General features: G+C 33.8%; 1 protein-coding gene across 1 annotated transcript; it reads right to left on the bottom strand.

Annotated features, from left to right (window-relative positions):
- Nucleotides 1–717: 717 nt before the first annotated feature.
- LOC129004658 (uncharacterized) lies at nt 718–27,240 on the bottom strand. Its single transcript, XM_054433211.1, has 2 exons — nt 26,557–27,240; nt 718–852 (listed from the first exon to the last, which is right to left on the bottom strand). The coding sequence occupies exons 1-2, from the start codon at nt 27,238–27,240 to the stop codon at nt 718–720; spliced, it is 819 nt and encodes a 272-aa protein (XP_054289186.1).
- Nucleotides 27,241–27,916: the final 676 nt, after the last annotated feature.

Genomic DNA, 27,916 nt, shown 5'->3' with positions numbered 1-27,916 from the left:
ATCAACTGTGACAGCAGTGACTGAACTTGTCTCCAAGATTACTGCAGCTTTTGAGGAAAGGGAATACGTGCAGCTAACGCTTTGTGACCTTAGTAAGGCGTTTGACGTCATAAGCCACAAAATCTTGCTGGACAAGCTAAAAGCATATGGCGTGGGAGGTATGGCCTATCAATCGCTTGAAAGCTATCTCAAGAATCGACGTCAAACGGTCTCTGTTAAAGGTGCCTTCTCAAGAGAACTGTATATTGAGCATGGCGTCCCACAGGGCTCTGTCCTAGGCCCTCTGCTTTTTGTAATCTACATCAATGACCTGAGATGCGATGGGAAGTCCCTCCTCTACGCTGATGACACGACCCTGATATCCAGAAATTCTTGACTAGACCTGCTCCAAAGTGACGCCGAGACTCTCATGGCAACTGCCAAGGATTGGTTTGTGCAGAATAAGCTTAAGTTGAATGGTTCTAAGACCCAAAACCTAATCTGTACCCTAAAAAGAAACATAGTTCCCATCGAAGACTCACAGTGTGTCAAATTGTTAGGTTTCTGGATGGATAGCCAGCTCTCATGGGAAGACCATATATCCCACCTTAACGACAAGCTATCCAAAACAATCTTTCTGCTGCGCAAAATCAAGCTGGAGATATCTGAGCAGTATTTACTGACAGTGTATTATGGCCTATTCCATAGTCATCTGAACTACGGTTTGCAGTTGTGGGGTCATGCGCCTGGTTCTAGGAGATCCTTCAAACTCCAGAAGAAGGCAATCAGAATTCTAACTTCTAGCAAAGCTGACGCCCACTGTAGACCTCTTTTCATGCGTCTGGGAGTTATGACATTGTTCAGCCAGTACGTCTTAAACAGTGTTGTACACATAAAGAAAAACTTGAATGATTTTAGCTCAAGGGGTGACCTTCATAGTTGCAATACTCGCAACCGTGGCCAACTTGACCTTCCATCCCATCGGCTCAGTAAGACTGCAAACAGTTTCCCCACTATGGCCATAAAGCTGTACAATAGTCTCAGTGTTGAGATCAGAGGCCTGCCAGTGAAAGCGTTCGTAGCGCACATGTCTAAGGAGTTGAAGACTAGGCCCCTTTACTCCATCAGGGATTTTTTTGAAACCCCTGACTCAGTTTGGACATCATGATCCACCGCCTTGTATATAGTGTATATAGACACAGTTTTAAAGTTTTAATTTTTTCATTTAACGCAATCTATCCAGCTATGGCTGGGCAACGATGAAGAACCGGTAAAGGTAAAGGTAAAGGTCACGCCGCGGGTCGGGGACAGACTGACTAGTGACTGAGTCTGTCCCCGACCCGCGGCGTGACCGTGTGTTTTGTTCGAGCAGGCCTGCATGTCTAAAGCTTTACGTGTTGTAAATGTATATGGTCCGTGTCGTGTCGTATTTGTGTTACGTGTTACGTGTTTATTTAATTGAACATTGACGAAACCATATGGTGAATAAAAACTTCACTAGTACTCAGCTGAGGATGACAATGTGTCGAAACATGTACTGAAACATGAAATAAAATTCAATGAGCTATTGACGTAAGTAATCTAGTCTTACGATAATATCTACAGCTCAGGGGCTTAACAATGAATTTAAATAAAGTTGTTAGTTACTTTATAAGTAAACTAATGATTATACATGCATATGCAGCTCACAGGTTTGATACATCAAATTTTTGCAACCAATGTAAAATAGCCTAATTCAAAACTAAATGTAATTTTTTCCTGTTCTTAAGGTCTTGGTTAATTTAACTAATTGGAGGCTCTCGGATACCTTAAATTGTTATGTTATAATGATGAAAAATTAAATAATCTCTCCAAAAATTATTACAGCTGAATATGCAACCGGCTTAGCAAATAAGTAGTCTGTGTTAGTGAAGCAAAGATAAAATAAAATATAAATTGTGTCACTTTATTTTATAAGATTCGTTTATTTTACTTATTTATTAATTACGAGAGGTCGTCCAGTGGTCGAAACTCGACCAAAAATATGTAATGTACTCACTTATCTATTTTCACCCCACACTGTAAATAAAACATGTGATTGGAGTTTCCTCCATTTGTTTTGATTTTCTGTTTATATTTCGTTGTTATTTCGTAACCAGCATAGCAACGCATAAGATCCATGTTAATTTTTTCAAATTTTTAAACTCATTTTTTGTGCTTATCTTTGAGCCTATTTAAATTTATAAAGGGATTCTGCACACCTACAGGAAAATAGCTTTCCAACGGTATGCGTAGATTTTCCCTACGATGCACACGAGCTGAGAAAAAAGGTTTTAAAGAAACATGCTTGCCTATTAATATATAGATAGATGTCAGTAATTATTACTTATTTAAAATGCAGATTTTAAATATTAAAAAACTACTTTAACCTACTTTAAAGATCTACTTTAACTGGTGAGTTTTGCGATATACCTAACGGCAGTTTAATTGAACGATGTCAGGTTAAAAGCATTTGAAGGAGTTCTCTTACGTTTAAAACAATGATCGAACCACAATATTTTAACAAATTATAATGCACTTTAGAATCTGTGCACAATCCCTTTAATTTACTAGCAATGATAAAATGACAACATAGCAACATAGATAAAATTCTTCTATTTAGTAACTGTAATGTTTTATCATTTAAATTTGAATGCATTGAAAGCGAACATAGTAAGAAATAAGGGGATAAAAATAATAATTGATGAATGAGGTGATCAGAACGTGTTGATTCCCACAAAACAAAACATTGTGAAATACATTTTCTCTTTAACGTTAAAGAGCGATGTTTTCTGACAGAGTTGATAAACTAGCACACGTCCATAATTTTATTTATTATTTTCTATTATGGTGCAAACTGAAAGTTATCATAGTAGAAGTATTATAAGCTTTTACATTTATTGTGTAGAGGATTTAAAATGGTTTTAAACTTAAAACGTCATTGTACATAAAAGCATATAACTAAAACAATATAGGAGTAACTTTAACTAATATCGGTATACTGTAGTAACAAGATTATTTTATATTTCACTTAGACAAATCTACATCAGCAAATTTCAACCTTAAGATATAATTTGTTCTGGAAATGGAAGCAATTGGTGTGCGGTGAACTTATCCATCATAAAATAAACTAAGTTTCTTCATTCTAAAATCTTTTACTAAAATTATTGGGTATAAATTTGGGCTGGTTATAAATTAACTTCACCCCTGGTTTGTTTTCTAATTTTCTAAATATTTCTATTAATTTTAGAATTCATAAAACTACATTAAAATAAGAAATAAATTAACGGAAACACAAAAATGCAAACATGTTTTTGTAGATAGTTAAAACAGGTTTTACATTCAAACCGTGTTTTTTCGTTCATGTTTGATCGTGTAGATACATTGATAAAAATTAAAAAAAATTATCAGATTTGATCGAGTACGTATTTTAAGATCAATTTAAATAAGTAGTAAACAAGATTAAATGTAAAGAAATTGAGTTTGCGAAAAAAATTGGGTGTCGGATGTAAGTTAAATGAACCGATCAAAATGATCCTTATTGATCTGGAACCTTGGTTTGATTGACTGATTTCTCGAGTGAAATGGGCAATGGAATTTGAACATTACGTTCAAATAATTTGAACTACATTTAGCGAACTATTGTTAGTTATAACTCAAAACTGATGCATTTTATCTTTATTTTATCGAAAATATTGAATGGACCAATTTACCCTGTTACTATTTATATGACATTATAATAAACCATAATATACATACATACGCACACCCAACACATGTAGCATACTCAGGACTAATTAGGCAAGTAACGTCTTACTAGAAGTTTCGACTATACCAATGCATTAAGATTGTGGTAAGCAGGGTATGTGTGTGTAGACACAGAGGTTCGAATCGCCCTTAATGTTTTTGGTTGGTTTGAGCGCATTTTATATTACTTACTTTAACATTCGACCTCTGGAAATTTATACCCAGCGCTGCTGAACTATCATTGATAATTATATGACAAATTTGACGCACTTAAAATATCTCCTTCATATCGAACATATTGGTTTAAACAAACATATAATTGATAAATTTGCAATTCATATTTAGCTTTTGCAACGTTTTATTGTAAGTATTAAAATACCCCCACCGCAGCAAACCTGCAGACTAAGCGAATTTTTCCTTTTGCCTGATTGGATTTACACTAAAATGCATCCTTAAAAATATCACATTTATTCCCTATTTAAATACAATTAGTTAAACGAGTACTTAGGTTTGCTGCAACATTGAAGGTAAAAAGGTGATTTTTGTTGTAAAATGTTAATAGTTTAGTAAGAAATGAAAGTATTTTACAAATTCGATCAAAATATGTTCATAAACAAGCAAATTACAACAGTTGACTTATTCTCCATAAGAATAACATGGGAATTTTAAATTTACAATTTTTTGGAATTTTCTCCGTAACCATTAGGCGCACAATAATGCTTCAATATACTAAATTATTTGTTTTTTTAAGCTCTACAAAACGGTTTGGAAAGAAATTGTGAAATGTTGTGTTTATAGGGTCAAAAATGGGAAAAACCTATTTTTACCCCATAAAACCCCCCATAAACACCCGATCCCATGTTCCGATCATGCTGGTTCGCGAACTCGTTCGAATGAATATAGGTTTACACGTTTATACCAAATTTCATCAAAATTGGATCATTTTTGCTCGAGTTATCGTGCTAACGGACACATATAAATATATATATATATATATATATATATATATATATATATATTTTGAGATTCCTAGAGGCCAAAAACACCATCCGTTCAAATTCATATATATATTCACATATATATATATATATATATATATATATATATATATATATATATATGAATTTGAACGGATGGTGTTTTTGGCCTCTAGGGACCTCAAAACAAAAAAATAAATCAGTCCCGCGTCCAGGTCTTACCATGAGTACTACGGTAATAGCTTATTCCCTATATGGGAAATTCGCTAAAAGTAAAAAAAAAATACCAATGACCTAGCCGAAAGTAAAAACGAAAACTTGTCAAGCTAAAACGTAGCAAACCAATGAAAAAATAACAACTAGCCAATATCAAACAACGATAACCACATATTGTATGACAAAACATGTTAGAAGTACATTATTTGCCTGGAGAACTGTTCCAAAGCCTTCGCAGTAGAGCAAGTTGAGTTGGGTCTGATAAGATCAAATCTACTGGTAATGTCTGTAGAACACTGCTCTGTTGAATCAATTTCAACACGAAACGACTTGTTTAGGTTCAATCCAATTGTTTTCATCACCTCGTGCATAAGACGGTGGGAATTATTAAAGCAGCTGCATTTTGAGTTGTATTAACTTTACCTCAAACTTGTTCCGATTAACGCCTAAAACATATTCTTAGGTGAGTTTCCCCAATACATAAGTTTAATATTTGAAGCATGTGTAAGACCATGGGAAAGGTAAAGAATATTTGATCTCAGAAAGGTTATCATAATTATATTATGATATTATGATACTTGTATTTATGTCGGTCATTCATTATTTTGGATAGCAATGCACTTTCAAAGCTTAATATGAAACAATGTACGTTAACATCCCGTGTATAGCTTTTTTACTACTATTTTTACTGGTCGAAAGTACAGTAATTAATTATAAGCCAGAGAGAGGGATTTGTGAATTTATAAAAGATGACTTTCGATTTTCCACTTAAATATAACTCTGGTTGCTTGCGTTTGCATGATCAAAATTCTGTTTATAATAAATGTTTGATTACCTTTAAATACAAATTACAACAGATTCTATAATTTTTTGACCTCCCTTATTATACAGGGACACCATTAACTAATTAGGATTGGATATTTAAAAAGTGCTATTGTAGGTCGGTATTTTATAATAATGTATACGTACCTATTAATAAAAACAATAGATTAAAATCCACTTCAACTAGGTAGATATCCTGTTTGACAATTTGTGTTTAATTTGAATAAAGTCCACTCAACTTGATACATTTAGAAACGAGTTCAGTGACGAGAACACAATTGCTACTGTAATGCATTGCATGAATCAACTGGTTGTGTATTTATATAGTGATTTGCATGGTGTGGATCACTTTACTTTGTATCATCAAACATTTTATTTTTTTAGTGCACTTCCCTATAGGGAAGTAGCTGTTACCGTAGGTGGCATGGTAAGACCTAGACCCGGGACTGATTTACTTTTTCAATTTGATGTTTCCAGAGGCCAAAAAACTATTAGCTTGATTTTGTATATGTGTATGAAATAACATAACTTTAATAACCTTACTGGCATATTATATCAACTATAAAGTTATAATCTGTTCTTGATACACAAATAGCTATATTCCATCTTACATTATTATAATTTTGTTAAGAAAACACTTATTACTTTCCCCGTAGTAGTAAACCGAAGTACTCGTTTAATCTAAAGGCATGTAAATAGGAAGCAAATATGTCCTGTTTATGGAAATATTTTTAGTAAAAATACGAGACTGAAATTCGCTTAGTCTGCAGGTTTGCTGTGACGGGGTATTTATTTTTATTACTATGCCAAAACACCATGTGTTTATTATGAGATCCAAACCTCAAAGAAATCCACAATCCTTCCCCTTTTAAGCTCAGTTTCTTTGGACAGCAATTAGTCTTCGTATAGAATTCAGAACCTTTCCTGAATAAAATGACCACCGTACAGTTTTCATGAATTATTGTATTCACAAGACGTTACACGTTATAGCAGTTTTAAAATATGCATAGTTTTTCTAAAGAAGTGCAAGATGTTTCGATTGTTTCAATGTGTAAATAGCTAATCATAATAATACTAGAAATATTTCAAGGTAACTGTTATAAAATAGTGGTAACATTTACAATCATAAAATTCAAAAACCCCAAATCCGAATCAATATTGATAAATCTTTAATGTGTGGAGAACGAAGTGGTGAAACGTGCGTATGCAGCACTTTCAATTCCAAATCCAAACAGAGGTTGTAACAGCCTCTTTCTGAGAATCGATATATTATTTCTGAACATTGGAATATCTGAACATTAATTTCATTCGGCTTCTTGAGTATTTCGGGGGTTCTGTTTTAGTAAATAGCTTACTACAAGGAATGTGGGTTCAAAGGACCGCAAATTATTCTGTAAATTCGATCAAGGAAAATCACATTGTTCCGTTTTGGACTTACTTGGAAGGGAGACAATTTTAGATTGGGAAAATCAGTTTGGTTTTACTCGTATCAAACGTTAAGAACCGTTGGCTTTTGGCTTTTATCTAATACAGTAATTAATTACTGTATTAGATAAAATCCAACGGTTCTTATGCTAGTTTCTCTTTAATAATTGTATACACAGATTTAACAACATTGATTTAAGTCTTGCTAGTAAAACTAATAGACAAGATTTTGATTAAAACTAGTATTAAAAATATAACATTGATTGGTACATTGAAAGGCAAGTATTTATCCACTAAAACATGTTGCAAACTTATATATTATCTGATATTATTAACGTTGACAATGCACATTTATAATGAAATCCCTGCTTCAAGTCCTTTGTTAATAAACTACGAGTCACTCCACAGCCAACCTATGTTTCAGTGTTGTAGTTTTATTGTACAGAGGGGTGAAAAAGTAGTATGCTATTGTATTTGGTAAATAATAAATATTAAAATTATGGATATTTATATATGATCTAAATATGGATGAGATACTCTCTTGTGTGGATTTACTTCCGCATTGATGAGTACCACTACCATCTGCAGAACTATTCTAACTATTAGACCATTTCGTAAATTACAAAGAAAAATGTGATTCGGATTCGACTATAAAATGTAGGACCCTTAGTTGTCATTGGTTTTATGGGCTAATCAACAGTCCTGTCTAAGGAACATGTCGACCTTAGTCAGTCACAAGACTACAAGACCGCACCACTTACCTACCCTCATCTTCATTCATATTTGGCTAAAAAACCTTCGCATGGTCGCCATTTCAATTAAAATTATTAATGTGCCATTCCACATAGCTTCTTTGTTATAACTGAACTCATAATGACTGTGCCCGTTACAAGTCGGCTGATCATGTCTGCTGACTTAAGCATGTCGATTAGCAGTTTTTAAGCTTTAAATTATGCATAGACAAAATATTTCGCGATGAAGAAATGGAATAAACTGGTAGGCCTACATTTACATGTGATGAAACTGATTTCTTTTATCATTCTTGGTACGTTTCAGGTTTTAACATAAAATATAATCTCTCAAAGAGATCAACTAAGCTAAATGTGTTTTTATTAAAAAAATACATAAAATATTAAAAGTGAAAAATCTGGATATTTAGTAAAACATAATCTAATTTAATGCAACTACATTCATTCAAATATATATTTATAAACATTAAAGAATATTTTTAGCTTAGTAAATTAGGGGTAATTAATTTGGATTTAATAATGGTAATTTAAATAGCATAATTATGGCCATCATTTACTCGCAATCGTCAACATTGGAAGCTGACGTCCATCAGTTATGTTTAATTGGCCCTCATTAGTGTTATGGTTGAACAGCGTATCCAGCAAAAACGTTTTACGTACTTTTTACGAAGAAATTGTATGTTTAACGTTGGAATTTATTGATTCCTAATCAATACAATTTAATCCTAACAAATCTCTTTTATTGTTTCTATTTACCGTCTTATGATTTTTAAATTATGGGTACTTGATATTAATTCTTTAAATATTTATTTTTTATTATACTTAATACTTGAATTGCACTTAATATGCAAAATGTATAAATCTAAATAAAATAAACATGTAAACTATCCTCGTACAAAACGGTATTGATAACTATTTACAGACGGTTTTAACAAGATTTCGTGGTTACTACATCAAATTTCAATACATTACATAGGATATTACTAACAATTTATATATTCAATATACAAAAGATTAAGGCATTAAGGATCAAGTGACAACTTTTTAATAAATGGTAACGTCACCATTTCTCCTTTATTGTAGTCCAAACATAAGGGGTTGCAAACGTTACTTCACGACGTTGGCCCACGTAAATTAAAATGTATGTTTTTACTAACGATAAAAAAACTAAAAGATGTACATTTAATCCATACCTACGTAGCATTCGTAAATATGATGAGAAAAATTGAGACATTAATTTGATTTTTGTGTGAGAAATATGACAATCTCCAGCTGCATCACATTCAACATTTACTTCTGGTTGAGAGAATTACCATTCACCACAAACGTGTCTGAATTGTGTACAGACCACTATCTGGGCTTACATTTAATTATAATTATTGTCCTCTTGGGGGGCAAAAACACAATTTTTCTGTCCTTTCCTTTTTTTTGTGATCATATAACTACATAAAATGTTTCATGTGTATATTAATTACCATTAAATTATTTTATTATAACCTCCAAACTCCGTAAGCAGATTAGCAAGTAAAATGTATGTTTTTGGTTGAAATTGATATATTTTTTAGCTTACTAAAGTTAATAATATTAAAATTATTTGAAACAAAATCTTACGACAGTTTTTAATAACAAAGAATTTTATTTCAAACTTAAGAGAGGCTTTCTAATATGTTCTTCATATTTTTATATTGAATGTACAACCTGTTTAATGTTCAAGGAACAACATTTTTTATGTTGAAGGTGCAAGCTTAGCGTTTGACGAATAATTGAATCGTAGAAAATTACGGAACACATCACTTTTCACACCAATAATTAAGTAAAATACTCAACTATACTAACTATAATTGTTAGTTTTTGTAAGGAATATCCTATACTATAATACGAGTAACGTTTGCACACAATGATTGTAAAACAGTTCCAACGATTGTTAGAAATATTGTTCTCTTAATTGTTAAAGATATTGCTAATTGTTAGGCTAAAATATTATCTCTATTATGTCTATTCTAGGAAATTTTTTTTTCTCTAGTTGATCCTAGACAGTTAAAACGATTTTAAAAGTTCCTGAATCTTCATGATTCAATCACACAGTCGAATAGACATTGAAGATATCCATTAGCAAGAAAACGTTTCTCGAGTAAATATCTACAGCTAGAAATTTTATATTGGATTTAATTTCTCCTAGAACTCTATGCACTAGCCCGGGATTGTTTTTCAAATTACTTCAGACTAGAAGTAGAGGGAAGGACGGTTATTATCACATGACGTCATAATTAATGTGATTAGGTAAGTATCTAGAGATGGGGAGTATCGTAGTCAGGGCTGGGCATGTACTCTGGTGATGTGTGTGATCACAGATGTTGTAGATGGTATTGTTATTAGGTCAAGGTCGTTTGAATCTGTTTTAAAAAAATATTCTGCACTAATGGATAAATAGTGCAGAATATTTTTTATTTTTTCATTTATTTTTATTACAATCATAAATAGTAATAATAATGTACAGTAGTTATATCTAAGTTAAATCTAAGAAGTGTTGGAATCGTTCTTCGTCGTAGAGCTGCTTCCGTATAATATGTTGAATGCTGATGAATGGTCGGTATCAAATTTTCTTCGATTGGGGCATGGTGGTTTGTAAGCTCCGTAGTCTGGAAGCAGAGTGCTGTTAGCTGTTGTTGTTATTGTAATTGCATACCCACTTGCAATTAGAACTCTCAACTCTTCAGCAAAAACCTCAATGTCATGGTAGGTTGAAAGGTAAACATCGTCGTACTGGACAAACTTAACTTTGAGAGACATGATTGTTGTGTTGAGCTGAAGTTGCCTCTAGCAAGTCCTCAGAACGATTGAAAGCATGTAACTACCTTCATGTATTTATAGGTAAACTCACCCCCCCCCCCTAGCTACCCCCACCACTAATCTTTTCGAAGGGGGCCTCGTATTACACCATAAATATTTTTATCACAGAAATAATGGGGGTTCTGCAATAAACACAATCGTCAACACTTAGAGCGCACATAATGCAGCTGCAAAAATGCTTGCAAGGTAAAAACACAATTTCCCTTTCTGCGGACAAACATACTATGCACTCCGAGCCTTGTTTTTGCACCGGTTCGTTTGTTCCCAAGCCTTTGGTTGAGCATCTCTTTTTAACTATCGCATTTTTATTTATTTGCTTGGAATGTTTGTCCACAAAGTCTTGTCCCTTGTTAACAATCACAAAGGGACATCTTGGAAACCATCGCGCATGTTCTTGCCATGGATCATCTTCTTCTTGCCAATCCTTTAATCCTCCTCCACAGTAGTTACATATAGTTTCATCATTTTTCCCCGTGTAAAAAAATCCAGCTTCGGATAATTCCCATTTGGAATTGTTTACGACAGAGTTAAGTAGACTTTTTTCAAAAGAATTCAACCTAGTTTGAAAGTGGGTATAGTTTGGAAAGGCAATCTTAATCTTCAAAATGGTTGCAGACATGTTAAGGTACTAGATGGCTTGCTACGATCCAAATGATTAAAGCCCAACTGTTAGCAACGTTTTATACGCAAATAAGAAGAGGGGTGGGGGTTAGCTCGTATGTAATCGTTTGTATAATTTTGTTTCTGATTTAGGCCAAGGTCATCCATATTAGTTTTTAAAAAATATCATGTTAGTATTTTAAACAAAATACTAACATCATACTTTATAACTTTTTATTTATATACAATCATATGTACAATATTCTAACAACAGTGCAGAGACAGTTCTGTAGAGTTGTTTCCACTAACTCCATGAGACACCAAATAGAGTGAGCCAGGTTCTATGCTGCGTAGATCCTCATTCTGTAACATGTTGACAAACCGTTTTGGAAGAAACATTTGGAACTTTGGTTCATCTCCTGGAGTAAAAGGTGCATCGCTTAAGGAGACTAAAATAGCATCCCCAATAGATGTTTCCATTTTCTTCATTGTATGCACAATATAATGTTTTTGTTCTTTAAGTTCCGAACACTTTTTAGTAATTAAAACACTTGACTTTGAATGAGTGTTGAACTGATCAACAAGGTTCTGGAGTTGAGATGCCATCTTTATCGACCAAGCTGTAGGTGTTTTCCTGTCCTAGGTTAGAACAATACTGATGTGTTGTCTGCACACTTTCCTCATATTTATACCCATCGATTCCCCCACTACCACAGCTCTCCTTTTGGTTTAGGAATGATGCTAAACGGTATGCATTTTTTAAAGCACAATGACCTTGACGATGACATTTGTTTTTGCCTGCAAGACAAATACTGTCATAACACACATTAAAATGTGAGTCAATCGGTACATCAATCACGTTGCCAATGGTATATTTTTGAATCCAGTTTCGTTTTTCCAAACCTTTAGTGTATATACGGTTGAATTCTGCACAATAGTGGTACATTACATCATCGATGGTGTTGTAATCTAAAAAACCTTCGTTCCATGCAATGAGATGAAAATTCCTAGTAAGCCACTTATTAGTTAACTTGGCTTTAGTATTAAGTTTTTTAAAAGGATGTGGTGGTTTAAACATAAAGGGATAGACAACGTATGTTAATAAATCTAAAATTACTAACTCCTTAACAACATATTCATTTGTATTTCCACGAAAAGCTTGGAACTCAATTACACATGGTTTCTCTTCTATTGTTTTAACTTTGTCTGCGAACCATACCCTCTGCTCCATGGTAAGAATGTTAAGTAACTGATTTCCACACCACGGTAGGTTTTATATCTATACCAGGCCGTACAGTTAAGGCGCGTTGATGTATATTTAACGTGGGCATCATCCCCAGTAGGCCTACCCCACGAGGTTAAATTAGTTTTTTTAAAATTTCAAACCATTACACACTTAGATGGGCTGTGTTTCTTCAATAGTTTCTTTTACTTCATTTGTTGTGGTCTTATTAATCTCGTAGTCTTTTATACTCCGCCACATTTCAACCTCATAGGGGATTCGATTAAAAATTGATGTATCGATCGGTCCGTGTAGAATCTGGGAGTCGGGGTATTGATCCATAGCATCCACTAAATATTCCTTTATTACAGAGCTTGAAAATGTTAGTTGTTTCATGTATCTAGTTACAGGTGAAGCGGCACAACTCAAAACATAAAATTCTTCCCTTGTTAGTTGAATCTTAATATCGTGTTTTGATAGGTCTCTGAAACGTATTTGCTGTCCTCCACGATACTTATAAATATCTATTTCTATGTCACAATCCAATAACCGAATAGCCGTTTTTTTACCAAACATGTTTTTAGCTAAATAACATTCGATTAAGTGCAAATGTTTTATGAATGAGTCCCATGCATGCTCTGAAAACAACAACATTTTTGATCCATGGTTTAAAATTGCGTTAGGTGTGTATGACAGGTCCTTCACTAATCCGATTGCAATGCCTTTAGTCATACATCTTGAAATGGGGTAAAATATACGGAGGAAAATATCCATCAACATATTAAGAGGAAGGTCGTCTTCGGGGGTTTTCTTCCTCTTTAGAACTGAGTTAGATGCAAAGACATTGTTTTCACAATTGTTCAAATCATTGTTATCTTGAGTATGGAATTTTAGAAACTCTGATAATTCATCTTCACAAAGCTTAACTTTTGCGTCATATTCTTCTCCTCCAACCACCACCTCTTCTTCCACTTTGGTACTGCTTTTATCTTTGTCCGTTACAGAATTCATGTCCACCGTATTATATGTTGCTTCAACCACTGACAAATATATACTGAATCCTTGTTTAAGTGCCTGCTATTTATACCTTGTCTTGCTGTGGTTTATAAAACCATCTTTACTATACCGGTTAAAGGAGTGTATGTCACAATTTTGTCATGAAGAATCAAACAGTACGCACTTGTATTAGAAGGTATGTTGGATTCAAACTCCATTTCTAATTTTATATCCACACTAGAAGATTTGACGGATTCATTTTGTTTTGAACAATCAATAACCACGATTGGAGCTTTTGAAATAAATTCAGTTGGCGATAGTAAAGGTGTGTTTGCCTTGCCATAATATGAAGATTGAAATCTAGCATACATATCGTATAAAATACTATACCGCTTCTTTCCAAAAGAAACATTTAAATTGTCGTATGGGAAGAATTGAGAGTTAAGGTACAGTTTACAGTTTTTAAGTTTACAATGATCGAATAATGTTGCATCAGCAGTTATGTTACTCCTTCTGTCTGTTTGCAGCCCAACTATCACATATCTAGGTTTTTCTAAATGATTAGAAGTCTTTACAGTCCATGTATGTCTTTCTGTCTCAGGTAGAATAGGGTATTCATGCAATTCCCAGCTTCTGAATGGTAGAACGATGTCACGATCAGCTTTCAACTGCCTTAAAAGTGTAATCCTGTGTTCATCTGCCAGTTTCAGGTGTGGGACTCTCCAGACTATCTTATTCAAGTATAATTTCCATTCCAAAGCTTCTTCGGTCGTTGATTGAGGAGCTATAATAAGGTCTTTGTCATTTGAAGATCGTAACAGGACCAATTCTTGTTTTACGTTAATCAATATCTTATTGTAATCCTCAGCAAAACCTAGTAACAGCTTTAACGGCACAGAAAAATCAAAATTACCATCTGCATTAGGTTTTATGGAATCTGAACTGGGATTAACCCATCCAGCAACCTCTAGTAAATTTCTTGTGTTTGGTGATAATGAGCATAGTCCTTTAAGTGTACTAGATATTCCTACTCTTTTTGTAGAGTCTATGGTAACTCCTGAAATTTCATACCTTATTTCATCAAAGAGAAAAGCCATTGGGTTACTAACGAAAGGGATTGTTGTTCCTATAGTTCCATCCTTTTTTGTTACTGTTCCTTCGATGTATAAACAACTCTCAGAAGGAAGGGTGTAGACATCTTGCTGTTGGATTGGGATTCTAATTTCATCGTTATTGTTTAATTTCGATGAAGCGTAAGGGTTGTGGGTGTGATACTCCTTTTCCCATAGAGTCTCGTCGAAAGTTGGACCGTGCGTTATATCCAGTATATCCATTATTGTTTACATGCAGACCAATATCCTGTAGAAATTTTATGTTTTCAACTTGTAACTCTTCTGATGCAGGTGGCCTACTAACTCTTAAATCACCAGTGCTCTTCTTTTTAAAGGATAGTCCCATTATTCATAAACTGGGTTAACATAAGAAAATGAACAGAAGTTTATCTTACCCTCTAGAGTTTAAGGGGTCCTGGTTTCATCTAAAATATAAATGAAGATGTTTGATATAATATAACTACTATTCATTCTGTAAAGTATCTGATTTTTTATACTTATTATCAGGATATGTCAAGAATTTCCCTAATTTGATATCGAGGGTTCAGAATGATATTTCGATATATTTTTAAGTTGTTGACCATCATATTCAGGTTTGATCATGCGTTCTTCTTCATTCCAAACAAACTTTGATCCCATATATGTTATAAGCCGATCTTTTACCCGATATACATGTGTGGGAAATTTGTAATCTCCACCACGATAAGATGCAAATCCACTTATACTACTATCTTTAGCTATTATTACAGGAGTTAATGGATTATTTATAACCAAGTCGAATTCCTTATCACCACATTTAAAGATGTCTTTTTCCTGATCGTATGTCAATGTTTGGCTAACAGTGCTTACATCATCTTTGTTGATTCCTTGAGCAACATTAGTGATTCTCCTATTTTTAGCATCAAAGCAACATCCTTCAGGAGGAGAAATTGTCTTTTTTACTTCTTTTACCGCTTCCTCAAGACCATCATTAGAAGATTTCAAGTTTTGTGTTAATGTGGAAAATTGATCGCTTAATTCTTTCAATTTGTCCAACTTTTCATCTATTTTAAGAAGTTTTTCTTCCACACTTTTAAAATCTAGTTTATTAACATAGTAACGGTTTAAATAACCTTTTGTTACCGGTTGATGTGCTGTTTCATAATCAGATGCAACCCTAAATCTTTTTGTATCTTCTTCATCGTCATCATCTTCCAGCTCTACTTGTCTCTCACGTTTTTGTGTATACAAAGAGTGGCCAAATTTATCAATTATGTGGTGCCTTATCATTTCAGGTGTTCAACTTTCAACGTGTACAAACATAATAATGATTTTCCAAAAGAAATTTACTTATATATTAAAACACAATTGAAAATCAGTTTTTTCGCACTACTTATTTTTCTTTAAGTGTAAACAAACTGTAATTCTTTCATTTCTGAAATCTACCAGTCTATTGTCTTGGTCCATGATTTTTAGTGTAATGTTGCTGATTGTCCGGGTAGTGATTGGTAAGTAAATTACAGGATTAGGTATCTCTACCAGTTTATAACCAGGTGGTACAGCGGGAAAGAACTGGAAAATCATATGACCTTGTTTGTTGTTAATGAATGATCCGGTGGCTATATTACAATCTATTCTTACTGTGTTTACTTTAAAAATGTCTACAACGTTTTCTGAGTAATAACTGATTCCAGGTTCAGCTTTAATACTACCGAATCCTAATAGTTTTCCAATGGAATTAGGCTTAGAAAAATCTACTTCCACAGTACACTTTAACATAGATTTTAAAGTATTGTTGTTGGTTCCTAGTTGGATATAGTATTTCTTTTCCTTTGTTGTTATTTTTTGGAATTTTTCTTGTATATAGTCTCTTATGTCCTGCACCTCATATGCACCTTTTGGAATAGTTATTACTTTATCTTTATCGAAATGAAACAGGTTGTTTGTTTCATCAACGTTTGGTATTGAGTTGTACGATTCAAAACTGAGAAGACCGATTTCATACTCATCAAGAGAACTCAACTCAATAGGCGGGAAATAATCGATAGAGAGCACAGAGCTCCTACCTGATAGTGTTAGGGTCTGAGACATAACTGAATGCTATAGGTTAATTACCACTTATTTATAGACAACTAATGCTTTTCTTTAAAAATTCTAAACACAAATGGCCACATATTGATGTATCTTCTGGTTGTTGTCCTTCATAGTTATAGTATACAATTTTTGAAGATTTGAAATATTCAAGAAGTTCCTTCGGAGGTGGTAAGTTCCCAAAACTGTCAAAGTAGTAAACTATTTCACCAAGTTTTTTGTAACAAACCCAATGAGTGCCAGGACCTCTAGCATTATCAAGATTCACTATACCAGTCTCGTTATATTTTACTACAGATGGTAGTTCATCCTTCATAAAAACGCCTCTGAAGAAAGGTATGCGTAAACAGCTAGCGTATCGTAAAAGCTCAATATTGCTTAAGGATTTATCCGGAATTATCAACTTATTCTTCTTGTTTAATAAACACGGTATGGCCTTAGATATAACCCTCCTCCGTTCTTTATCATAGACCAAATTGTAGGTTTGTTCTTTTTTTTTCTATGAGAAGTTCTGTTTCGTTTCCTTCTTATATTTCCTCCACGTTTCTTAACATTACTATGTCTTCCTTTTCTCCTTTTTCCTCCACCAAAAGCTGTTTTTCCTTTCATTGCTGCCGCTACTGCTAACGCTGCTGCTTTCTCTCCAATACTACTATCACTTGCTTTTACACGTTGCCAAGCTTTCTCAGCAAGTATTTTGTCTGCTACTGATCGGTCTTTTAAATTACCAAATTTTGAATATGCTATATCGTGATCTTTACAAGCTTGATCGAGCTTATTTATTCCCGGATCTCCTCTAGCAAGGCGTTTTTTTAATTTTGTTCCAGGACCACAGTACTGATAACCACCAATTAAATGCAATTCCACAGGCAGTAAATCAATAGCTTTGTTGACTAATGCTCCAACTGGTTTAGTAAGTATAGAAAGTGCCGTCGATGTTATTCCCCTTCCTCTCTTGAAGGTCTCTCGATTGCGAATGGCACGGTTGTGGTTTAACATTTGTTTTATAGTAAAATCACAAATGAAGAGTGCACTCTATAAATATGTATCAACGAATGATTAATAAATGGTTTTTCTTTTAATTTATATGATTTGTTTAATAAACACTGGTAATTAAACTGGTCTATGTAAGCTTTGTACACAAACAATACAGTGTATTAGCACAACAATTACTTCTTTGTAATTTTAATAAATAAATAGCAGTTATTAGTATTACTCAATTATCCCTCGATTGCGCAGTTCATCTACTAAAGCTACCCATTCGTTTTCTAACCCTGAATGACCAGCTTCAATAGCTTCACGTATCAATTTCATTCTATCAATTAATTTGTTTGCATTGTTGTAATATATTACGTTAGTGTTGGAGCAGTCTTTAAATAGTCCTTCGCCAGAATAAGTTGAAATGTCATCTTTCCTTTTTCTCTTATGAATTGTATCAATGTCGATTGATGACATTGCCCTTCTTTTAACTCTTTTGACTTGTGACGGGAATAGTTCTGAAATGATAGTTGTGTATTTAACAGATTGGTTTCTATGTATTGGTAAATTAGAGTTGTAACCTTTTCTATGAAGGTTTGTTTTAGCACAAATGTTTTTAAATAAAACTAAATCTTTTTTATTATATTTACCAGGCTTGTTTTTAAATATAAGTTCGAATAAACCAGGTGTCCCCTTATATTTTTTGTTTCCTACATGTATAACATCATTTTCATCAATGTCTAGCTTACTATTTCCAATCATTAGTCCTTTTTCTTCAAGTCTAGCACCATACACATGGTATTTTCTGTTAGCATTTGTAGAATGTAACATTTTTAATAAATACTTCCTTCCAAGCACAGATTTAGAAGTTATATCTTCTCCCAATTTACTTATTTCAGATGGATGAATATCTGCATTCTTAATACTTTCATATTCTTCAGGAATTTCTAAAGTTTGATCCCCTTCTCTAGAATCTTTATCCGATTCATCACTCTCCTCAGCATCCTCAAATTCTTCTAAATCCTCGTAGTCGTTATAAGTCGTTACTGGTTCTAAACCACCATCTTGTACTTCTGATTTCGATACAGGTAGTAACATTTCACTATCTTTAGTTTGAATTGATTTAGAAAATGTGTGTGACAAGTCTTTTATGGGTTCAATGATAGGTTTAAATGTTGTTTCTAAATACCTATCTCTTTCACTTATTCCCATTCTTAGAGCCCTGTTTTTTCTTCTAATGGAATCACTTAGTGTTTTTATTTCCTTTATAAGCTTTTCTTGGCTACCCATGTTCTCAAGATGAAATTCAATCTACTAATAGATAAGGTTTATAACTGTTAGTGTATTATAACGAACCTATCAAACCCTATTCGATATCGCCCGTTTTTTATAGTTTGATCCTTATCAATTACAACAAATCCATATTTTTCACCCCAAGCCTTACAACATATTGTTTTTAACATTTCAAATGGCATATCAACACCTACATGATCATTATATATGTGTTTTAAATTCATCTCATCTTGTTTAAAAATTATAATTACATTTGCATTATCCCTTATTAATTGTTTTGGAATTTTGCTATATGTTTGACCAATGTATATACAGTCTATACTGTTGTGTCTCCCCATGGAAAAATAGTTTCGTATCGTGTCATGATTTTCACACGACACGTCATCAAATATGAATACAGAATGAGGTTTAGCTTCACCAGGTTGTAGTATTTCACTGCTTGCATCAAATTTGAATAAAGATACCTCTTTTACGTCTGAAATTATTTTATCTAATAGTTGATATTTAGGTTGAGCCAATGATTTTGAAAATATATAAACATTATTAAACCGCAAACCATGTGGGTTTGTTAACAAGTTAAATACAACATTAGTTTTTCCACAATTGGATGGTCCACTTACAATAGCCCTAACACTATCGGGTAATAGTTTACCATGTCTTCCTTCTTTGAGTTTTACATTATCTACAGTTAAATTGTCTATATTCTCAATTTCAAAAGAATATCCATTGTGTATAATCTCCATGACATCACTCTGTGATAGTTGTTTCATAAATGATGTATTCTATATAATATTTTCTTTAGACACCCAAGTGTCTTCACTTTTATCAAAACCTAGCCAGCGAACCAAAACCTTATCTTTTTTACGCTTTAAAACTTTTTCAACAAGGTAAATATCTCCTGTAGAAGATTTTAACATCTCATGACCATAAAAACCTCCATGTAAAATTTGACCTTTATTGTCCTTCAAAATATATGTTTCTGGATATGTCGGTTGCACTCTATAAACAGTGAAAACTTCGTTAGTCCAGTTCGGTAGATATTTCTTACTAAATATCCCCTTATATTTACTTATACGAACTTTATCACCTTCAACAAATTTATGTGGTAAAATCTTTTCAACCTTTGGGCGTGTATTTCTTTTAATGTTGTTCAAGACTTGTTCTGAATTATTTTCATTTACCTCACTTGGGGTCATACCTATGGTTCTATGAAACCTATTGTTGTAGTTGTTCAACAAATCTCCAAGTATATTAATCCATACATAAGAACCTCTATTTGAAAATTCCTTAAACAAATCTCCTTTTATTGTTCTATTAAATCGTTCGATAATTGCAGCCTTTTTTTCAGATTTTGTTGAATAGTGATTTATATTATATTTTTTCATTAGCACTGAAAAGTCCTTATTGAAATATTCTTTTCCATCGTCAGTTTGCAAATGTTTGATAATATTATTATCCCTCCGGATAACTGTCTCCATAGCCTTGGTCACACTTTTTCCGGTTTTATCCTTCAAAGGCATGGCATCAGCAACTTTTGTGAAGCAGTTTATCACTGTCAGTATATATTTAAATCCCTTATTAAATTTACTGTAAGGTATCATTTCAATTAGATCCGCTTGGTATAAGTCATTAATTCCTTTTAGTATTGTATTCCTCCTTGGAAAGTTTTTCCTTGCAGGTTTGTGAATTTCAGAAACAATTTGCCATTTAGAAACCATAATTAATTTTAACATCCGTTGTACAGGTCAGTCGTAATAATGGACATCTCTGATAATTATCAATTGGTTATATAGGTCAAGGTCATTTGAAATATGTGTAAAAAAGAGGGGGGCAGTGTATAATGCCCCCCTCCTTTTTACGGGGAGGATATTGGGATAATCTAGGACAGGAAAAGTTTGGATGTATTAGGTTAATTTGTTACAATTGAATAGTGTCCAAAAGGAAGTGTATCAATACCATTTTCGAGTATATATCTTTTGTTATCATTGGATGTTAATGCAGTCTTCTCTTGCACAATTGTATATAGTCTATGGTTAAAGCTTCTGATTGTTTTGAAACTTGCAACATGAACTTGGTTTTCAAATAAACACTTTTTAAAATGTTCAAATTTGAGTTTCTTCTTCAAATATAAACTCTTGATTCCTTTTGCCTTTTTTATTACACCAATATCACTGTCAGTACTTCCAGTGTATAATTTTAATGAGTATAGCTTCGACATCAGTGCTACTACTTCTTCCAAAGGGATTCCATTTGTTTCGTCTTTGAACTTTCCTAACACCTTTTTGTGTTTACCATTGTCATAGTTATGATGATCCCTCGGGTAGTCAGAAAAGTCGAAATCGTCTTTATACATAAATGTTCGTAAATCTTCATACATATCATGAGTTTTGATCCAATAAAGGAATGCGTCGGTATCCATATATATAATTCCAATATTGTCTCTTCCGTAAAATGAAACCATCTTGTTATAATGAAAGTCGTACATGTGTGTTTTTGAAATGTCAAGTATACACATACCAACATACATAGGTCTATCCATTTTAATAGTAGTTTTGTCCATTGACACACAAACAAGATTTTCATTTATGATAATAGATGATTTAAAATTTGGTTGCCTTACAAGTTTTTCTACCTTTTTGGGATCCGATACTAACTTAACATTTTTATGTTTTCTTTTATTTTCTAAGGTCTTTCCAAATATCGCATTATTCATCAGCTTAAAAAAGTCCTTTTGGAAAGCTGATGATGCTGCAGCTCTTCTTTTTGTGTTTGAGTCAATATATGTTTTTAACCAACATGATTGATTAAACTGTAAAACACGGTGAACTTTTTTTAATTTTAGACCGAGTTCAATGGCTTGTTGGACAACCCAAAAATGGGCAACATAGCGTTTCTTGTCGTTAAGCGTCATCATCAGCTTAGGGTGTTTTCCCTCTGGTGGTATTTCGGATTTAGCTAATAGAGGTAAATCATAGTGATGATCATGAAGTGTGGATGGGTATTCAAAATCACACTCCATTATAAATCCGGTGTCGCCATTTTTTGGGATAGTTGTCACATCACCTAATAATATTGGATCAATCCATTGAAAATTACCATATGGAAGTGGGTTTGACATTGCCCACCCATATAAGTTATTAGCGTCAAAATACCCTAGATAAACTGATGGGTCCTCCTTCTTGAAGCCTGGAATGTGTTTATTATTTGCTTTTACATGTCGTGTAACACTCTGGGTAAGCCCTCCACGGATACTAGATTCAATCATGAGAACCATATCAATGTCTGTTAACAGCTGTAATGTACATTTTGTTTCTTTTAACATAGCTTGCCAAGCTAATCCAGGTGAGGTGTAAGAATGTAGTGGGTCTAATCCATAGGCCGCTATACAGGTGTTACGGAATTCCTCCATTATATCGCAAAGAAGTGTTACATCTAACTTCACATAAAAGTCACTATACTCGCCTAAGGTGTTCATTTTTAACTCGTTCCATACCTGGCAAGCATGTTGATAGTCTTCAGGGTCAATATTAGAATCATTTAACTGACTGTAAAATGCCTCAATGGGTGGCAGTGACGTCTCGTTGAATCTTTCAGGATTATCAATATAATCATAAGGGTACACTCCTTTACGAAGAACCAAATCCATTTTATCAGATGCAACAATCTTTTGAGTTTCAATAAAGTGTTCTCTTTGCAAATTAGCTGTCAATTTCTCTAAACTAGAAGCCATGAATCTAAAAGAGTCAACAAACCTTAATTTTATTTTACCCACTTTTTTCGAAAAACTTATAAATTTCTCCGTGCTTGTAGCTAAAACATCAATCGCCCCTTTGTCCCTACCTAATTCAGGAATTATGAAATGTGAGTCATATCCACTTAAATTGTGGAACACTACAGGGATAAACTTTGGTAATTTAAAATTAATGTTACACCTGTTGCAAGCAGGGCCTTTGTAAAAACCAGTCAGGTGATCATGATCACGCACACGCCTGTTGTCTTCTGTAAAACTACAGTCACAAAGGTAACATCTATCCGCACTTTCATGGAATGTCAATTCATCATGTTGAAGATTGTTCATCGGAACTACATAACTATACAGTTTTTCTACCTTATTAGCTATATCATACAGGTTATCTACAAATGTCTTAGCAGCATTTTCACCTCGATATACAAGTGGTTGGGTTGTTAACCCATACCGACGTAGATGATCTTCTTCCAAAGTTGATTTAAGCATTAAACAAAAGCTGTTTGGTTCATGAAATTGAAATTTTTTAATTTTACTTTGATCACACTCATCTATAACTAAAGGAACTAATGATGACTCAAAGTCTGCATATATAACAATTGGTATTCGATATTGTTGAGCGGTTTTGTTGAATTTAATAAAAGCTCTATTAGGGGGAGGTAATTTAACCCTTACTTCATCCTTACTATTGCAGAGACGTTGGTGGTCAAGTAACCATTCCTTACCACCCATCTGAAATGGTTTGGCAACATAGCAAAAACAACGTTTGCAAATAGTGAGTCTCATCTTCCTTTTGGATAGTTGTCTTGATAAAAGTGCATTAAAGTTTTTGATGTATACATAATGTGAGATTTTACCATTTGTGAGGAGTAAAAGATCAGTATGGTCTTTACGCTCATGAGATGTAACCTGAATGGGAAAAACATTATTAGACTCATCCAATCCATAGACATTAACTGATGAATTAAGATTCTGTTTTTCAAATCTCTTGATATCTTTTAAAGACACTGGGTAAGACAAACCTGAGAAATTATATTTATGAGCCACTTCACTATAATACCGGCTAGGTCTATAGGCATTCCTATCTTCAACAAACTTTGCTAAAAGTGCATATTTAAAACATTCATTGTCCTCATTTTGAACATTTATACAAGTTCTTGTATCAGCAATTTTTTTAGGCAGTGGAATGAAACTACTACCTCTATCACCATATCCATGTTTATGTACACGTATATCTAAACTGTCTACACTTAGCAAAGACCACCCAGATCCTCTTCCTTCATGTTCAGATATTTTAACAACAATTTCTTGTAAGCAACTGTCGACTTCAGCCTCTATATCACTGGTTACCATGATCGATTTATTTCGTGTTATAAACCCCCGCGGGGAAACCTCATTTTGCACATTTGTAAATCTAGTGTCCAAGAGCAAGCCGAATTTGATAAAATTAAGTCTGGTTAGTTCCTTTTCTAGTGTTTCTATGATAAGGGGTTTAGCTTTTAAAATAAAATCTGACAATTCATAATTGTTATTAGAAATTTTGAAATGGTTTACTATTGCTTTAGGAAATGCTTGAGCTAATATTTCTACTGACAATTGTTGGTTTGGTGGTGCATACTGTATAACTGTTGATCTATTCTGTTGCAAGAAGGGGTCTTCAACGAAATCTTCATATTCCATCGGTGCTGAAGATTCATTAGGTCTATGTAAGAGTTCATGATGAATATTTAAGAGCAATTCATCCTCAAAAGACTCCCAACAATTTTCACATTGATACATTTTTGCAGGTTTAAGACACTACTTAGAAAACTATCTACATTACACACTGCATGGTTGTATTCACAGTAATGATATGGGTGGGGCTCAGGACTCATATATATAGCACAGTGTATAACCCCCACTCCATTTTTATTCAATGAAGGGGCGTGTTAAACCCCCCACCAATGGCTTAAGTATTTTATAAATAACACCTGAAATAGGGGTTTAGCATACACATTCACAATGCCTCCTACAGACCACACATACCTTACTGGAGTAGAGCCCAGAATCTTACCGACTGATTTTGATGAAGCAGGGAATGTGGAAGAAAACAATACAGAAAGTGACGAGGACTTGCAAGAGATGCTAGAAGAACAAGTGGACGAAGAGTTTATTAATGAACAAATTCAACCCACTGAAGACACACCAATTAAAGAATTTCATTCGGACTATTGTGAAACACCAACGATTCCAGTTCAAGCAGATGAAGTTGAAAATGGTGAAAACAAACTTTGTCGAATATTACAGTTTTGTGGTAATGTTCGTAGAAGATTATCATTTAGTTCAGAGAGTGAATCATAAAACATGTAGCTATTTTATTGTTTTTTAAAAATTCTTCAGTTTGACCTTGACCTAATTGTTTGGGCACAGTATTACGCTTTAACAATATTCTATGACTGTATTGGTCTTAATTATGAGTACCTAAAATGATTTGGAATATTAACAATAGATAAGGTTTTCATAAGAAAAACTAAACATAAAATTCAAGCACATTTTATTTTTGTCTAAGTAGAAAAAACAAATAATGACAAAATATAAAATATATTGTAAACAGTTTTTGTATTGAACTAATATGAAGTAAATTTTGTTTTGCTAAATAAATGCTATTTTGATTTAATTTGAAAGTCCAGGAATAATTTAAAGTTTAAGTATAAAGATAAGAGTTCAAAAACAATAGAATATATATATATATGGAGGAATTAGCCTGAGAAAGTTACTACAAATAAGTATATATATGTATATATTTTACCTTGAATTGTTAAGTTATACAGCATGGCATTGAAGAAATATAATCTTTATTGTACAATATGAACGATTAAAATGTTAAATATAACTTGGTCTAAATATATTATACACAAAACTTTAGGAACACATTATAAGATTATGACAAATGTGTTCCTAAACCTTTACGATAAAATAGGTTGAAAAGCTCAAGGTCACTCTTTGAATGCAAAAATTGGGAACGCATTTGTTATGATACAACAAATGCGTTCCCAATTTTTGCATACTAAAGGAAAATAAAGAAAATAATAAAAACACGTTAAAACTAAAAACCAATTTACAATGTTACTGTAACCAATCCCGAAGACCGATCACGAATTAAGTAGTATCGGTGTGGTGTATTCGGGATGGTCATGCCTCTTGGTAATTTAAGGCGGAACCTGTCATTTCCTTCTTTTAAAATGACTTCACCACTAGGTGTCATCATTAGAATTTCTAACTTTTTGTTTTTGGGCAACCTATTAATTCTGGTTTTTTTGGCAATAATTTGTGGTGGACGACAGGGTCGAGCAAAGCCTGACGTCCGTGGTTGGCTGGGTAAGATCTTGTTTATCACAACAACACGGGAGGTGCTCGGTGCCGGATCAGATAAGCAAGATTTTTCCTGAGCCTGATTTTGTACAATAATTGATGGTCTTGATCTTTCAAATGATGGAGGATTTTCTGTGACAGGATTATTATTAACAATTTTAGGTTGGGCGGGTACCATCCTGCTTTTCCCCTTAGTGTGGAGGCTACACACATTGGTATCGGAAAAGCAGGATTTTTCACAGCGCTCACCTTTTTTCACCCCTTTTTGGAAAACATAAGTACATTGAGACTTGATCTTAAATGCTGCTCGTCTTTTTGCCATAAGTTTTTGCATTTTTTCAGAAGGGGTTTTTTGTGAGGGAAGGGATTCTTTTGAGGACTCGGGTTTTGCAAATAGTTTTCTTACAACAGCAGGTGCAGCAGGGAGGGATTTGGGTGGAGGTAATGGAATGGTTATTTCAGGAGAATCTATGTTGGTAATCTGGTTTGAGGATGGATTTAAATTAGGAAGAGTTAGGTTAGGTGTTTGAGGTTTTGGAGATGACTTATCTTTGTTAGGAGATGACTTGTTTTTGAGAGGAGACGGCTTATCTTTGGGAGGAGATGGCTTTTCAGGAGATTTGATAGGGGATAGTAAGGAGACAATCAAGGGAGAAAGTAGCATTGATAGGGGGGACATATTTCTTTGTTTTCGGGGGGATGACGTAGAAGACGAGGACGAGGATGATGAAGACAAGGAGTCAAAAGACGAGGATGAAGAAGAAGACGATGGCGATGATGGAGGCCTAGGTTTCAAAGTGTTGGCAGCAGAAGAAGAAGGTCCAGGCTCTTGAATATTCTTGACGATAGAAGTTGACGATCCAGGCTCTGGAGAAATCTTGGAGACAGGCAGAGGCTTTGAAGTGTTGGCAGCAGCAGAAGGTCCAGAAGAAGTGTTGGCAGCAGCAGAAGAAGGTCCAGGCTCCTGAATCGTCTTGGAGACAGTACATTCTTTCCTTATTTCCCCATTCAATGCCTGGAGAAGTTTGGACCTTTTCACTCCAGCCACCGGCTTCATCGGCTTAGTGGTCTTTCTGAAGCAGGGGTCCATGGCTCTTCTGCAGGCAGGCAACAGAATGATGTTATTAACCAAAATGCTCTCACATATATACCCACTCCAAGTGGTGGGGGATATAGGTATAGGACAGAGTGGGGGAAGTTAGGAGTGTTGTAAAAGGGTGGGGAGTGGGAAATAATTATATCTAATAGGAAGAGTTTGGCTATGGAATGATAAACTATTTTCAAAGATAAAGTTTCAACTAACCAATCATAAAAGTAGGTCAAGGTCATCCTCTATTAAAAAAAAAACCGAAAGCCATGCAAGAAAAATAGTAGTGCAAAGATTCAAACTACCAACACCAAAACACAACTACTGGTGCATAGTATCTACAAGACTATCTACAAGTAAGACTACAACAGTACATGCATGAAGAACCTGAAAATGATTAGACATATAGACAAGATTTGAATAGGGTATGGAGATCTAAGTACAATTGGTTTTCATGCCATTTTGCACTTTAAGGAAACACATAAGGTTTTCTTGCCTCTATGTGTGTTAAGGAAGGATAGAGTTTAACCTGAAAATGATTAGACATATAGACAAGATTTGAATAGGGTATGGAGATCTAAGTACAATTGGTTTTCATGCCATTTTGCACTTTAAGGAAACATCAGGTTTTCTTGCCTCTATGTGTGTTAAGGAAGGATAGAGTTTAACCTGAAAATGA

This window comes from Macrosteles quadrilineatus, unplaced genomic scaffold, assembly GCF_028750875.1.
Source record: "Macrosteles quadrilineatus isolate MER2022 unplaced genomic scaffold, UCM_ALF_1.0 Scaffold_10__1_contigs__length_6754688, whole genome shotgun sequence".
Taxonomy (NCBI): domain Eukaryota; kingdom Metazoa; phylum Arthropoda; class Insecta; order Hemiptera; family Cicadellidae; genus Macrosteles; species Macrosteles quadrilineatus.
This window is presented reverse-complemented; position numbering and strand designations above follow the sequence as displayed.

Excerpts from the sequence above, each read along its gene's own strand:
- LOC129004658 (XM_054433211.1), bottom strand. The coding sequence starts at position 27,240 with ATGGACCCCTGCTTCAGAAAGACCACTAAGCCGATGAAGCCGGTGGCT. Across the intron at positions 853-26,556 it reads TCCCTGCTGCACCTGCTGTT|ACGTACTGGCTGAACAATGT; the intron begins GTAAGAAAACTA and ends ACACTGTTTAAG.